The sequence below is a fragment of the Paramormyrops kingsleyae genome, chromosome 24 (genome assembly GCF_048594095.1).
Source record: "Paramormyrops kingsleyae isolate MSU_618 chromosome 24, PKINGS_0.4, whole genome shotgun sequence".
Lineage (NCBI taxonomy): Eukaryota > Metazoa > Chordata > Actinopteri > Osteoglossiformes > Mormyridae > Paramormyrops > Paramormyrops kingsleyae.
In genome coordinates, this window is record NC_132820.1 from 6206418 (window position 1) to 6221207 (window position 14790).

General features: G+C 43.3%; 1 protein-coding gene across 3 annotated transcripts in view; it reads right to left on the reverse strand.

Annotated features, from left to right (window-relative positions):
* Window positions 1–14790, reverse strand: part of gabrg2 (gamma-aminobutyric acid type A receptor subunit gamma2) — a 57852-nt gene that overhangs the window by 25944 nt on the left and 17118 nt on the right. For all 3 annotated transcript variants that reach the window (XM_072706440.1, XM_023803549.2, XM_023803548.2), the window contains exons 2-3: window positions 5960–6102; window positions 327–394 (exon numbers count right to left, since the gene is read on the reverse strand). In XM_072706440.1, coding sequence (XP_072562541.1) covers window positions 327–368 — 42 coding nt within the window. In that variant the 5' untranslated portion in view covers window positions 369–394; window positions 5960–6102. The remainder of the gene's footprint in view (window positions 1–326; window positions 395–5959; window positions 6103–14790) is intronic.

The following is a 14790-nucleotide window of genomic DNA, read 5'->3' on the forward strand; positions in this document are numbered from 1 at the left end:
GCGTAATAATCAAGTGGTGAAATACAAAATTGCACATTTTTTTCCTGAAAGGATTTTTTTAATATACTGTCAATTTAATCAAATTAAATTTTGGGTATTTCAGTTATTTCTTCAGTTCTTTAGAACAAACAGAAGCACATGCTTTGACATCAAGCTTATTAAAATGTTTGTCTGAAACATTTGCTCCGAGTTAATGAACACGGTAAATAATTTTACATGAACGATTACAGCATCACCCTCTGCTCCAAAACGTTGGGAACATGTTGCAGTTTGTCTGTAGCTTGTTCAGATATGCTGGGATCTCTGGTAAAGAAGGACTGACTTACCATGTTAATAGCGTTCACTGGGCCGATACTGTTCACGAACATATCGGTGTGGATTACAGTTGGTTTCACTGAAATCAGGGAAAAAACAGAGGGCATACTTTACGGTTAGTTCCAGTGGTTCCAGTGTGCACATCTCTTAAGGTTTTATGTTGCAGTCAACAGCACATTCACCACACTGGCTGCCTCCCACATCACTTTATTTTAAGCAAAACTGTAATCGGGTTCAACTGGACTACAGTTGGTCAGCGAAACACACACATGCTTTTGCAGTTCAGGACCTCATTTGGAGGATGATTCATTTGCATGGGACAAAAGCACTTTTGGGGCACAACTAAAGAGCTCATTTGAAAACTCAGTCCGATTTTTTAATTTGCGGTTTTGAGATGAGACCGATCACCTAAAGTCAGGCTTCCCCATATGTTACGGTTTTGGGAACAAAACTCCCTCTGTCCGAATGTAATCCAACAAAGAACTTTTGGTAACGATTCCAAAAGTCCACATAAAATCCCGAAAAGTGCACAAACATTTTCTCAAAAAACGAAATTTGCTCTTCAGTTAAGAAAGGAATAGTATATTTTAAATAGCAACCAATGTTATGTTCCGATATAACTATATAACAAAATACGTTATTAAATATGTGAGAATGATGCTAAAAATCACAGCTATCCAGCCTGGAGGCTTTTGCATAAATAAGACATTTATTCCCACTGACCTCTGGCACTAATGGTGGCCCAGCTAGAGCCCAGCTGCCACAAAGCGGTAGAAAGGAGGGTTGAGAGAGCCTAAGCTCACTGCAAAGAGACTTCAATAAATCCGAGTCGTCGTCGTCGCTCCCCCCCCCCGAAAGCATTTGTCAAGCCGCGCGAGAAAATATCAGCCGGGTAAAGGTGTCGGCACTTTGAGGAAACTGCACAAATGGATTTGCGCTACGGCATTTCGTCGTTAAGGGCCAGTCAGGGAAGCTCGATTGGAGAAATGCCAGTGGGCGGGATTAGTGCGTCGCTGTCAGTCACCGAGTGGTTTAACCCGTTCTCCCATCACTCTCTATGCCGGTTCCCTGTTGGGTTAAATCAGACAGTGACTGACAGATCGGTAAAATCCTGGGCTCTGATCTTCTGAAGCATCCCATCTCGCCTCACTGGTCGCCATATTGTGCAGCCCGAGTTTCACTATACCAACGAACCATTGCGTGGTCCTACTGATAAATGTGAAACGCTAACACCAAAGAGACAGAGTACTTTTTTAACGGGAAGACACATTGATATATAGTCCTGCTGCTTAACATATTACGCTGCCCTGCCACACAGATTAGGACATGTCCAGATTTATTTCCTGGCGTCTAATTCAATAATTGATAGTGGCAGAAACACAATGGGAGTAGGGAGGTATGAGTCATGGCTGAAATTATACAAACATGATGCGCGCAACATCCCCTGCGTACTTTTGGATAATAAAAAATTCAATACTGTTACGAGAGAAATAAATCCACTCGTGCGATAATAGGTGTTTTTCCAGAATCCGCAGAGTGAAAGGAGCCAAATATTACAGAAGATTTATGACACGAGGATAGTGACTGTTGATTATAACCTGTGTGAATGTCTCTGCATATTAACAACCGTCAAACCATTCCTGAAACTGTCGCATGGAATGGCGTGGTGTGACAAATCAAGTATATTTAATGGGTGACTGTGTGACGACATCATCATATTTATTTGAAGTCCTGTTGTCACATGTTCAAGTTTTATTGTCAGTTGTGTTCCGAGGAACAAAATAAAATGCTTGTGCCATGGTAGCAGGGGGTGTGCCATAGAGGGGATGTAACCAATCTTAGGCTACTTTCCCTAAACCGCTGGTTAGAGACTTGGTGTGCATCTCCAAACATAGACTTCATTGATAATTGGGACCTTTATTGGGAACGGCCTGGCTTTTATAAATGGGACGGCCTCCATCCTAATTGGAGGGGATCATTTATGTTATCCCAAAACAGGGCAAGTATTTCACCTGCCTGACTGAGAGCACAACTGAGATCTTAAGGCTGTTCATTCTTCCACCCTTCGCTTATGTCTGGCTATGACACTACATTCTCCATAACACGGCAATCCTCAAATCTACCAACAATTTAGAAAACGGATTGAATGAGCCTAGAAAGAATATAGTAACTATTATTAGACCAAGACTTAGATCTAAACGTTCCACTGGGGGCTCCTGTGTGGATAACTTAATATCAATCCCACTGATAAGATTAAATGAGCCACAACACAAACCCACCATAAAATGCTCATTACTGAACGTTCGCTTTTTAGGAAACAAATCACTTCTTGTTAATGATGTGGTGCTGGACACTGGTGCAGACCTGTGCTGTTTAACCGAAACCTGGCTCAGAGCCACAGACACTATACCTCTTGTCGAAGCCTCACCTGACGGGTTTAGTTTCGTACAGAAACCACGTGGCTCTGAGTGTGGGGGCGGCCTGGCATCTATTTTCAATACAATGTTAAAAGTTGAACTCAAAATTCTAGAAGATTTTACAACATTTGAAGCAATACTAGTTCACATGGTGTCTATCACACGGTGTCTGTATACTATAAAAATATAGATGTGCAGGTTGCACATCTATATTTTTATAGTATACACACCACCGGGATCACACACTTTGTTTATGGCTGAATTTGGGGAAATTCTTACTGGCTTCCTGTCCCTCCTGGACTAACGCTTGTGCATAACCATACCCTGGTCTTGATTATCACTCATGGAGTCTATGTTCACCATGCATCTGTATGTCTGTAGAATAAGTCCTCCTCTGACCATTTTCTAATCACCTTTGTGATTCAGCCGCCCCCTTTCACTATGACAGAGAAGATTATTATGACACGTCACCTAAATGATCGAAATTCTGTATGATTTATTAATGCACAGATTGGAGCGCAAATGGAAATCCACGGGCTTAGAAGGGTTCAGGCTGGCATGGTCTGACAGCCCACAACAATACAAACACACCCTTTATAGGGCACTTTCAGCATATTACTCTGACCTTATTGATTGCAAAAGAAATTACCCTCGCTATCTTTTTGAAGCAACAGCTCGTCTTACAGAAAAGGCTGAACCCTCTGCTACCAAGTAATTTTGGTAGTGAACATTCTATGGACTTCTTAATTACAAACACTAGACTTCAGACATGTTCAAATGGCTTACAACTATCTCCAATGAAAATACAACGTGCACAAACCATTAATGTTTTTGAATTATGAACAGTTAAAAACAATAACTAAAACCAAACCAGTCACTTGTCCACTAGACCCAATCCCCAGTCAACTTCTTAAAGAATCCCTGGGAGATCTGACAAGATCTGTAACTGCCATAATGAATGTGTCCCTGTCCTCCGGCGATGTACCTGACAAATTTAAAGTAGCAGTAATCAGACTACGACTGAAGAAGCCAAGTTTGGATCCACAGCAGCTCAGCAATTACAGACCTGTCTCTAATGTACCAGTCTTGTCCAAAGTTCTAGAGAAGATAGTCGCTGCTCATGTTAAGTCATACTTGGCACACAATATACTGGGTAGATTCCAGTCATGCATCCGTCCGGAACACAGCACTGAATCTGCCTTAACTAAAGTCGTAAATGACATAACAATGACAACTGAGGCTGACAGCGCGACTGTGCTAATGCTTCTGGACCTTAGTGCAGCCTTCGACACCATTTTACCCCCATGAATTAAATTTGATGTCAGTTTGTGTGGAATGGTGTTGAATTGGTTTAAGTCCTATTTGACAAACCAATATCAATATATCAATATGTTCAAGTGCTGAATATCTGTCACCAGTTAAATAGACAGGGATCAGTCCTTGGTCCTTTGTTTTCTCTCTACATTAGGCAACATAATGAGAAAATGTTAATCTTCACTCCGACGCCAACGACACCCAAATATACACCTCAGTCACGCCTAATGGCGTCGCATCTATTGTCACAGCTAATTGCTTTACCTGGATGACTGAAAACTTTTTAATCATTAAATGCTCAGCAAACTGAGATCCTGTTGTCTGGAGGCAGGTCTGCAGATAGGAATGCTATAATCTCCGCGTCAATCCCTCAGCAGCTCAGCCCGTAACCTAGGCGGCATATCAGATACAAGCCGCTCATTCAAATCGTATGTGGATGCAGTATCGAACATGTGCTTCCTACAGCTATACAGCATTGCCAGACTATGACGATTCCTTACTATTCAAGACACTGAGAAATTGATACATGCCTTTGTATCCAGAAGGTTAGACTACTGTAATGCTCTTATCTGGCAGCACACACACACCACACCAAATACCGTGCAGCGTATTCAAAACGCAAGCAGCTGGAATCGTCACCAGATAGCAGGAAGTTTGTACACATCCCCTGCTCTTAGTTCCATGCACTGGCTTCCTGTAAGGTTCAGGACTGACTTCAAAGTTCTTCTACCTACATATAAGGCACTTAAAGGTCTAGCACCTGCCTGCCTAACAGAATTACTTAAAGTTTCACAGAGAGCAGGTTTCCTTGTCGTTCCACATAAAAATAAAGTGACAGTTGGTGGTAAAATATTCTGCTATAGGGCCCCTATATTGTGAAGTGGTTTCGCAGCCTATGTTCGGGATGCCATATCCTTCAGTCTTTAAATCTCGACTGGAGACCTATTACTTCAGTTTAGCTTACTGACAACCTAACCTAACACAGCATAACTATGGCTGCTGGGGCTGCTGTACATGCCACTATCATCTACTTTGCTTGTCCATTAATGTGCCTCTGCACGTTCTGACCAGCCATGCTCTCTGCCTTCCCACATGTCCGGACGGTGCCCAGGGTGGGCACCATCTCACCTGAGTACTGGTTCAGTCACAGGCCGGCATGGAGAACTGACTCATTGATGGACTTTGGCTGGACCTTGACCACAGTCTCCACCTTCCAGTCCACTCTTCTCTTTTTCTATAATACTAGCATCCCCGGGGGGGGTAGGTGATCTTGGACCCCCAGAGGTGTTTCTTCTCCCTATTTGGAAGGTTTTGACTTTCTTTTCCCTTTCTTTTCTTTGTCTTTCTTTTTCCGTGTTTTTGTATTGCTCTGTCTTAATGATGTTGTAATACTTCACGACACACCCATGTAAAGCGCCTTGGGCTGACTCTCTTGTGATAAGCGATATAAAAAAAATTAATTGAATTTAATTGAATTGAGTGTTAATTGAATTGAGGGGACTGGTGCATTGGGGGACAATAGGACAAAGAGCTATTTCTGTACGATGCAGGAATGAACAACAGGAAGTCATATGGGTCAAAGTCTCTGCAGTTACTGAACGATGTGCCACAGTTTGGAATTAGGCATTTTAGGGTTTTAGTGTCAGGCCTAAGTGTCAGGAATCCACACCATACAAACCTTTGAAAACCGCTGAAACCTTTGAAAAGTCATGCGTCCTTCGAAAAGTCAAAGTTGGTGACTTTATTGAAAACAACAATGTTCCTCTTAATGTTCACAAAAGTTTATTTTCAAATTTGGTTATTTTCGTATTTGATTGGGGATTTCAGGGAATGAGAACTGGGTAGCCATCATACGTACTGCAGCCTCTAATAATAATAATAATAATAATAATATCAATAATAATAATACGTACCCCCTATGTCCGGTCGCAGCTTATTATCATAGCCATCTAGCAAGCTGTTCAAAATGTGCGTGACGTCACTCTCGTAGACCTTCGGAGTCAGCACCCACGTTTTGTTGGTCACCTCGTCGTCGTCATTGTCATTCTGGAGAGAGCTGTTGAGGAAACACAAAGGATTAGACCCAAAAAGTCCACTTCCGAAAAGACAACATCGCAGCGGCCAAATGAATAAGAAAAAAAAAAATCCTACGACCAACGTGGTATCTAACTACGGGCTTTAACAGGGGGGCAGCGTTAATCTACACTTATACGTCCCTAGCCAAATCTTGCGGAGATGCCTATTTCACTCTAAATCTCTGATCATTCCCCTTTATAGTCATTTCATTTGTTTTCATTATTCTTCTGCAGATTTGGCTGTTGGTGCTGAACTGAGAACCTGACCACGCGGGCATGTCACCAAGGGGTTGGTTTGTGATCCGACGGCCTGGGAGAACCACGATTGATGTTTCCCGCCACTCCTTAGCTTGGCCTCTTGCAGATTTAGCATCATCAATCAAACTGGTGACTGGGACAGAGGTGGGAAGTCACAATGCTGCAGCAGGACATGGTCAGAACTGGCTTTGTGTGCCTGAAATGCCAAAGGACTGAGATGGACCAGAGACTTCCCGTGTGCTGCATGCTAATGCTACATGCTAATGCTACATGCTAATGCTACATGCTAATGCTACATGCTAATGCTACATGCTAATGCTACATGCTAATGCTACATGCTGCGACTTAAACCATAGCATATCATTATATTCAGCATTTGAATCCGAGAATCTTTAATCAAAAGGATGAACGTCCTTCATCCCGAAACCTTTCCATACTAAATAACAGAAAAAAATGGTAGCGTCTCGTCTCGACATGTGCTAACTTTACTGAAATATCATCCTGAGAACTGCAAAGAAAGATGGGAAAAGCAATTTATCAGATAAAGCAAATTTAAAAAGACAGCAATAAACAAAGAGACAAAGATGCAGTTGTTTATTTTAGCTGTTGTACACGCTTGCATGTACATAAACTAGTGTCTATATATAACCTTAATAGCGAGTTATGGCATACTATACTGGCCGGAGCAATCGCTTGGTGATAACCTCATGTTATGTGGGCACCACTGGGGAAAGCCTAAGATCCGCATGCATGCTGTAATATATTAGCAGCGTAAATCTTTTGCAATCCTGCCTCTGCTGCATCTTATGTTGTTCCAGACCTGCACCCAAGCGAGGGGTGATATAAAGAAGACATTATTCCCCTGGAATTAAACTCTAGTCCTGAAATGCAGCAATGAGTGAGAAACAAAATATCACTTGGAATTACACCAAATGTACATTTGTCTGTGTGCCATCTTAGCTTGCTGGGAAACAAATATGCAGCTTTTATAGGCAATTAATGTCCAAAGGTACAGTATGTTTGAATTACGGGGACAGGATGGTTCTAGGACTCAGTTTAAATGATATGTATATAATTTTGGATGTTTAATTGTGAAAACAGCAGACAGTAAATGCTAGGACCAAGACAGCCCCAAAATGTAACGTTGACCTTTATTGCACTGGGATGTGCAATACATGAACTCACACGTCAGTCCTGAAAACACGCTTGACTGCATTTTACATTTTTGACGCTGTCTCCGAAACTCCTTACATGACAGCAAGCCAGGAAAGGAGCAGGAAATGTGACAGAACAGTCTCTCTATCCAAATTTGATGAGAATAGCAGCGTATGGGAAAAGATTTCATTGCGCTGAAACGGCATAAACACCAATGTGCCAGAATTCACGGGAACATTGAAGGATTTGCGTTCTCTCAGGATAATGTTACATGCTGTAACTCAGTCTGTCACCGCGTGTAAACTTTATGGCATGCTGAGGATATTACCCCTGTAACCAGAGCGGCAACCCCAAGTATACAAGCAGGAGGATATTACCCGTGTAACCAGAGTGGCAACCCCAAGTATACAAGCAGGAGGATATTACCCGTGTAACCAGAGCGGCAACCCCAAGTATACAAGCAGGAGGATATTACACGTATAACCAGAGCAGCAACCCCAAGTATACAAGCAGGAGGATATTTCCCGTATAACCAGAGCGGCAACCCCAAGTATACAAGCAGGAGGATATTACCCGTATAACCAGAGCGGCAACCCCAAGTATACAAGCAGGAGGATATTACCCGTATAACCAGAGCGGCAACCCCAAGTATACAAGCAGGAGGATATTGCCCGTATAACCAGAGCGGCAACCCCAAGTATACAAGCAGGAGGATATTACCCATATAACCAGAGCGGCAACCCCAAGTATACAAGCAGGAGGATATTACACGTATAACCAGAGCGGCAACCCCAAGTATACAAGCAGGAGGATATTACCCGTATAACCAGAGCGGCAACCCCAAGTATACAAGCAGGAGGATATTACCCGTATAACCAGAGCGGCAACCCCAAGTATACAAGCAGGAGGATATTACACGTATAACCAGAGCGGCAACCCCAAGTATACAAGCAGGAGGATATTACCCGTATAACCAGAGCGGCAACCCCAAGTATACAAGCAGGAGGATATTACCCGTATAACCAGAGCGGCAACCCCAAGTATACAAGCAGGAGGATATTACCCGTATAACCAGAGCGGCAACCCCAAGTATACAAGCAGGAGGATATTACCCGTATAACCAGAGCGGCAACCCCAAGTATACAAGCAGGAGGATATTACCCGTATAACCAGAGCGGCAACCCCAAGTATACAAGCAGGAGGATATTACCCGTATAACCAGAGCGGCAACCCCAAGTATACAAGCAGGAGGATATTGCCCGTATAACCAGAGCGGCAACCCCAAGTAGACAAGCCAGAGGATATTACACGTATAACCAGAGCGGCAACCCCAAGTATACAAGCAGGAGGATATTTCCCGTATAACCAGAGCGGCAACCCCAAGTATACAAGCAGGAGGATATTACCCGTATAACCAGAGCGGCAACCCCAAGTATACAAGCAGGAGGATATTGCCCGTATAACCAGAGTGGCAACCCCAAGTATACAAGCAGGAGGATATTACCCGTATAACCAGAGCGGCAACCCCAAGTATACAAGCAGGAGGATATTGCCCGTATAACCAGAGCGGCAACCCCAAGTATACAAGCAGGAGAATATTACACGTATAACCAGAGCGGCAACCCCAAGTATACAAGCAGGAGAATATTACACGTATAACCAGAGCGGCAACCCCAAGTATACAAGCAGGAGGATATTGCCCGTATAACCAGAGTGGCAACCCCAAGTATACAAGCAGGAGGATATTACCCGTATAACCAGAGCGGCAACCCCAAGTATACAAGCAGGAGGATATTGCCCGTATAACCAGAGCGGCAACCCCAAGTATACAAGCAGGAGGATATTACCCGTATAACCAGAGCGGCAACCCCAAGTATACAAGCAGGAGAATATTACACGTATAACCAGAGCGGCAACCCCAAGTATACAAGCAGGAGGATATTTCCCGTATAACCAGAGCGGCAACCCCAAGTATACAAGCAGGAGGATATTGCCCGTATAACCAGAGCGGCAACCCCAAGTATACAAGCAGGAGGATATTACACGTATAACCAGAGCGGCAACCCCAAGTATACAAGCAGGAGGATATTACCCGTATAACCAGAGCGGCAACCCCAAGTATACAAGCAGGAGGATATTACACGTATAACCAGAGCGGCAACCCCAAGTATACAAGCAGGAGGATATTACACGTATAACCAGAGCGGCAACCCCAAGTATACAAGCAGGAGGATATTACACGTATAACCAGAGCGGCAACCCCAAGTATACAAGCAGGAGGATATTACACGTATAACCAGAGCGGCAACCCCAAGTATACAAGCAGGAGGATATTGCCCGTATAACCAGAGCGGCAACCCCAAGTATACAAGCCAGAACAGCTAACAGAAGCATAATTGCTATCAAAACAAACCTTACCCCAAGAATCAATTTAAGCTTTATTAAAATGTCATCCATTACAAAAAAAACATATTACCTTTGCGTAAATGCCTCCTAAGCCAAGGTGACAATATACAGACACTCCGGAAAAAGAAGCTTCTGTCCCTTTGAAGAACCAATAACAAGAAAGAAGGATGAATTCGAAGTGATTTCAGCTACTCTAATCAGGTTTGCTACATATTTATTGACAGAATTATTTATCATGAATTTATTTGTTCTTAATAAAATCTTTTGACTTTGACCGTCACATTCTGTGTGTCAATATTATGTAATATTTCCTTGCCATTGCATCCATCCTTCCATCCCTCCATTTTCCATACCTGCTTGTCCTATGCAGGAATAACCCAAGATGGGGTGCCAACCCATCGCAGGGCTGACTCAGCAGTTACACCTTAGCGTGTTTTTGGAACGTGGGGGTGGGGAACCTGCAAAACCCAAAGGAATCCCCATGACGACACGGGGAGAACCTGCAAGCTCCACACGTGCATGTTCCAAATTAAGTCGCATGTGTATTAGCCAAGAGAAAAAGTTTACCGATAACATTTATTTGGCAATATATTATTGGAAAGACAGCAGAAATGCTTGTATTGGCCTGTTCCATTCCAGACCTCTTAGAGAGAAGGTGACGTGTAATGGGACGACGACACCCCCCCCCCCCCCAACTGACATCACAGTGATAAGCTATGTGATAGCCTACCAATGCACTGCCTTGTTGACACAACCACCCCATAAATGACCCATCATTCTACAAGGCCTGGGGGCTTAAAAGGTTGGTTTTGTGGTGCTATTGTTGTGAAGCTGGATTTACGGAAAATATGGTGACGGCTCATAGATCAAGAACGGAAGGTAAATATTCTGCTGCATAAAGGTCCTGAAGTTCCGGCTCTAATCTGGATGACTACTATCAGACTTTAAATTTAATTTCATAAAGCCTCTCGCTGGTCGTGTTGATATCAACAACCACAAAAAGAAAAAATGGGATGCCAAGACTATGGGTCTGATTAAATCACGTCGTGGTAAATGATGTATACATGGAGTATCTGCCAAAATAACTGCAATCTGCTGAAGTGTTATACGGCGTAAACATAAAGGATGTACTAATTGAAGTCTGGTTATTTGTTTTGCGGGTATATCAGCCTAAGGCAATCAAATTCTTCTGCGAGCTTTTCACAACAAGGAAGTAAAAGCACAAAACTCTGGCTGGACAACAGTAATCGACTCAGAGTTAATTCCTTATGTTGGTTTATGACAGGGTGACACAGTGGCTCCGCAGGACGCCACGCTGCCCCCCCCTCTTCTGTGTGTGACGTTTGCATGGTTCCTCCACGTTCCCTCCTAGCTTCTTTGGACCAGGATAAGTGGTTAGAAGATGAATTTACGTGGTCAAATCAGTGCTGGGTGCCTCATTATATTCCATTTTACCAACCTTAAAAAACATCTGTAGCAGTAAAACACAATTATATGTTATTTTCTTAGCCTTCCCAGTGGGTCTGATCCTCCAGTCCATTGGAGGGCGCCATACTGTAGGTGGCAGGGTTTAAAGTGCTCCTGAACTTAATGCAGCCTTCAGGACTGAAGGTTATGTTTCCCTCAGCGTGACTTCACCCCTGACTCAAGCCCAAAATATATATTCATTTTACACATATAGCACAGGGATGCGAAAAAGAAGGGAAGCGGATATTTTCTGCATTACACTCTCCCATGACAAGAGAAAATAGCATTGTTAAACATGTCACCTGTCTACCCCTGAAATTTGGGAAATGAGAGCAGAAATATTTACAGCTCTTGACGCATCCACTGGACACGCAGATCCAGCGAATGCTTCTCTGGTGACGCTAACAAGGAGTGACAGGGAGGTGTGTACATCCCTGCACACCACACAGCCATGACAGCAAAACACAGTATACCAGCCTGGTTCAGCCATAGTGGGTGGCTGTTGGTCATGTGACCAGCCTTCTGCTCTTCCAGCTGTTGAAAGATATTACATCGGAGCTGCACAGATCAGTTGGAAATCGAGCTTGTTGTTCTTGCCAGGTAACAGAGCTCATGTTCAATTTTGCATTTAATTAAAAACTTGTGTGGGACAAGCAGCAGGAAGGGAGACAACCAAAATTCAAAACGAACTTTCTCGACACCCTTCGCTGTTTCCAAACTCCCTACAACCAAAACCTTGAGAAGTTTTATAGGTTTTTTTATAGGTTCTAGAAGAAGAACCTAAGACATCAATAGACACGTCTGGTATGACAGCAGGAGAAAATTTACTGCTGTACCTCGGTCGATGTCCCAAAGTTGCCTGTGGTGACCAATTCATACGAGGGACAAGATCATTACTGGCACATCGCTGGGGGAGATCATCAGCGTCCAATTGTCGCTGTGCATGCTGGTGCAGGCACATATATATTGAGAACCTTTCTGAAAGATACGCTTGCTTTTTCGCAAGCTGCCACACAGAACGCCTAGTGCAGCTCATCGCGAAACCTCTTCAGAAGTGGATGTATTAGAGCTGGGAACGTCCGCGGTGATCAGGGATCACCTCATGAAACAAAAGCAGTTGCCGCAACGCTTCGGCAGACAAGGACACCGCCACGTCACGCTCGTGAGACCGAGAGAGAGAGAGAGAGAGAGAGAGAGAGAGAGAGAGAGAGAGAGAGAGAGAGAGAGAAAATCTTGCAGTTTTAATTTCACCGTACCTTCTGCTGTTGTCCCTCATGCATTTATCCTGTATACAAATAAGGTGTAAAGCGCAAGTCCCAAGACCTCGCTGGGAACTAGTCCATCTTTTGTTTTTGTAAACCCAGTCAGATGGGCTCAGCTTTGGGAATCAGATCCACGGAACACTGCTGCGAGTGTGAGGCCTTCAGGGATGGCCTAGGCTTGCTGTTTTAATCTAAAAAGAACAGATTTTAAGCTTTCTGATGATAAAACAATGCAAGGCGAGGTGATTAATACATCTGCCACTATAGTCTATGGATTAATTCTATCTAGAAATAGTGCATTCCAGCATTTATGGATCTTGGGAACATTAATGAAGGGGCTTGTCCTTTCTGTGCTGACAGCATATTTTCGTTATTTGCCAATCAAAAGGGCAGGAGCAACTTCTGTGGGCAAAACAGAGTGTCAATGAACACAGTAAGTTGGGGTCATCTGGTTATTTGTAAGGATGCATAAATACCAAAACAAAAACACGTTAACACTTACAGTAAATCTAGCTACTCTTTTTTTTTAAAAAAAAAAGCTCAAGAACATGACAGACATCACAATAAAATTATCAGTCAATCATCTGGGTCTAATTCAGTGTGACGTTTGAATAATCACACTGATACTGTCCAATATTAATAACCTCTGGCAATGCCTCTTGAAGAATAATATTAGTAATGACTTAAAGACAAGTATTGCACAAGTACTACACAGAAATTACAGTACTGCACTACACTTCTCTCCAAGCGTCCATGCCTTCCACGTGCGGACATCCAAAGAGGTCTGAAACTCAACTCGATCGGGTCGGGACCTATCAAAACACCTTCATTATGCCCCGAGCTAACTCAGCCCACTTATACAACCGTAATAGAATGTCCCACACGGCATCAAAATACCACCACACATCACAAAACCACAGGGCATGAGACAGGTGCAGCAGAAGACTCCGCCTGGTCAGGTCATGGAGGAGATCTCAACGATAATTAATGTCCAGGGTACCATCTAGACTTCCCTCAAGCAAACTAAGCAGTATGTCATTGGGATGAGGAATGAGAATTAATTATATGGCCCATACACTATGTTTAGGGGACGTTCCATTAGTTTTAGAACTGATTTGCCGATTTTAATATGTTACGTGAGATATTTGGTGCATCTGCGTTCAATCTAGGCCACGTAGCTGTATGGCTGCATTCTCCACCACTGGAGTAAGGGAGGGGAAACGGCTTATCTGTGATACCCTCCATTTTCAGCCTAGGAGCAGCAAACTTATGCGGGAAGAGCCTTCAGACCAAGCATCCCTTCTTAAGCGCTCGGTGCGGCGTCGCGTTTAGTGGCACGTATCCAGCGGCCAGCGGTGACGGCCACATCTGTCCCTCTTTCTTCCCCCCCCCCCCCCCCCCCCCCCGATTCATTTAAAATGCAGCCTATTTGGCGACGTGTATTTTATTTTTTCCCCCGACCATTTCTTTGTGATCTGTGTTTTTACTATTATAATTCTATTTTCTATCTGAAGGGGGGATCGACAGGCCTGCTTAGGAAAGCATCATGTCACCAAGCTGAAGTGACAAGGAATTTAAAGCCGATTTTCCTTTCTTTCGCATAGCCGCCTCACCAACATGCATCGGGATTCAGCTCCAAACGCATTTTGAGTTTTTCTTTATTTTTTTACATTTGCGCCTGATAATTCCCAGGATTTAAGATCGCGCTCCAAACGTACAAATCTTAACATTACACCTCCGCAAACGCCGTACTCAAAAGCTGCAAGCATAAAGTCAATTTAGGCTACATACCCAAGTCACCACTTACATGTTTACTTTCATTTCTATTCTAGTCATGAAAATACGTTGTGTCCAGAAACGCGTGATAATTTATGTAAAGCACAATAAATATCTGTCGTCAGACAAGCCCTATTTTCCTTTAATGTATCTACGATTATCTTAATACATAAAGATCCGATATTATCAATACACGAATACAAGTCAGCTCGTTGTTTTTATAGCGTGCGCACAAATACACCCGGATCATTAAGAGGCGATGGTACACAGAACGCGGCGACACGATTACACTTCCTTAAAGGAAAAAAGAAAACATCCCAGAAAATTAAAGAACATAAACCTTAT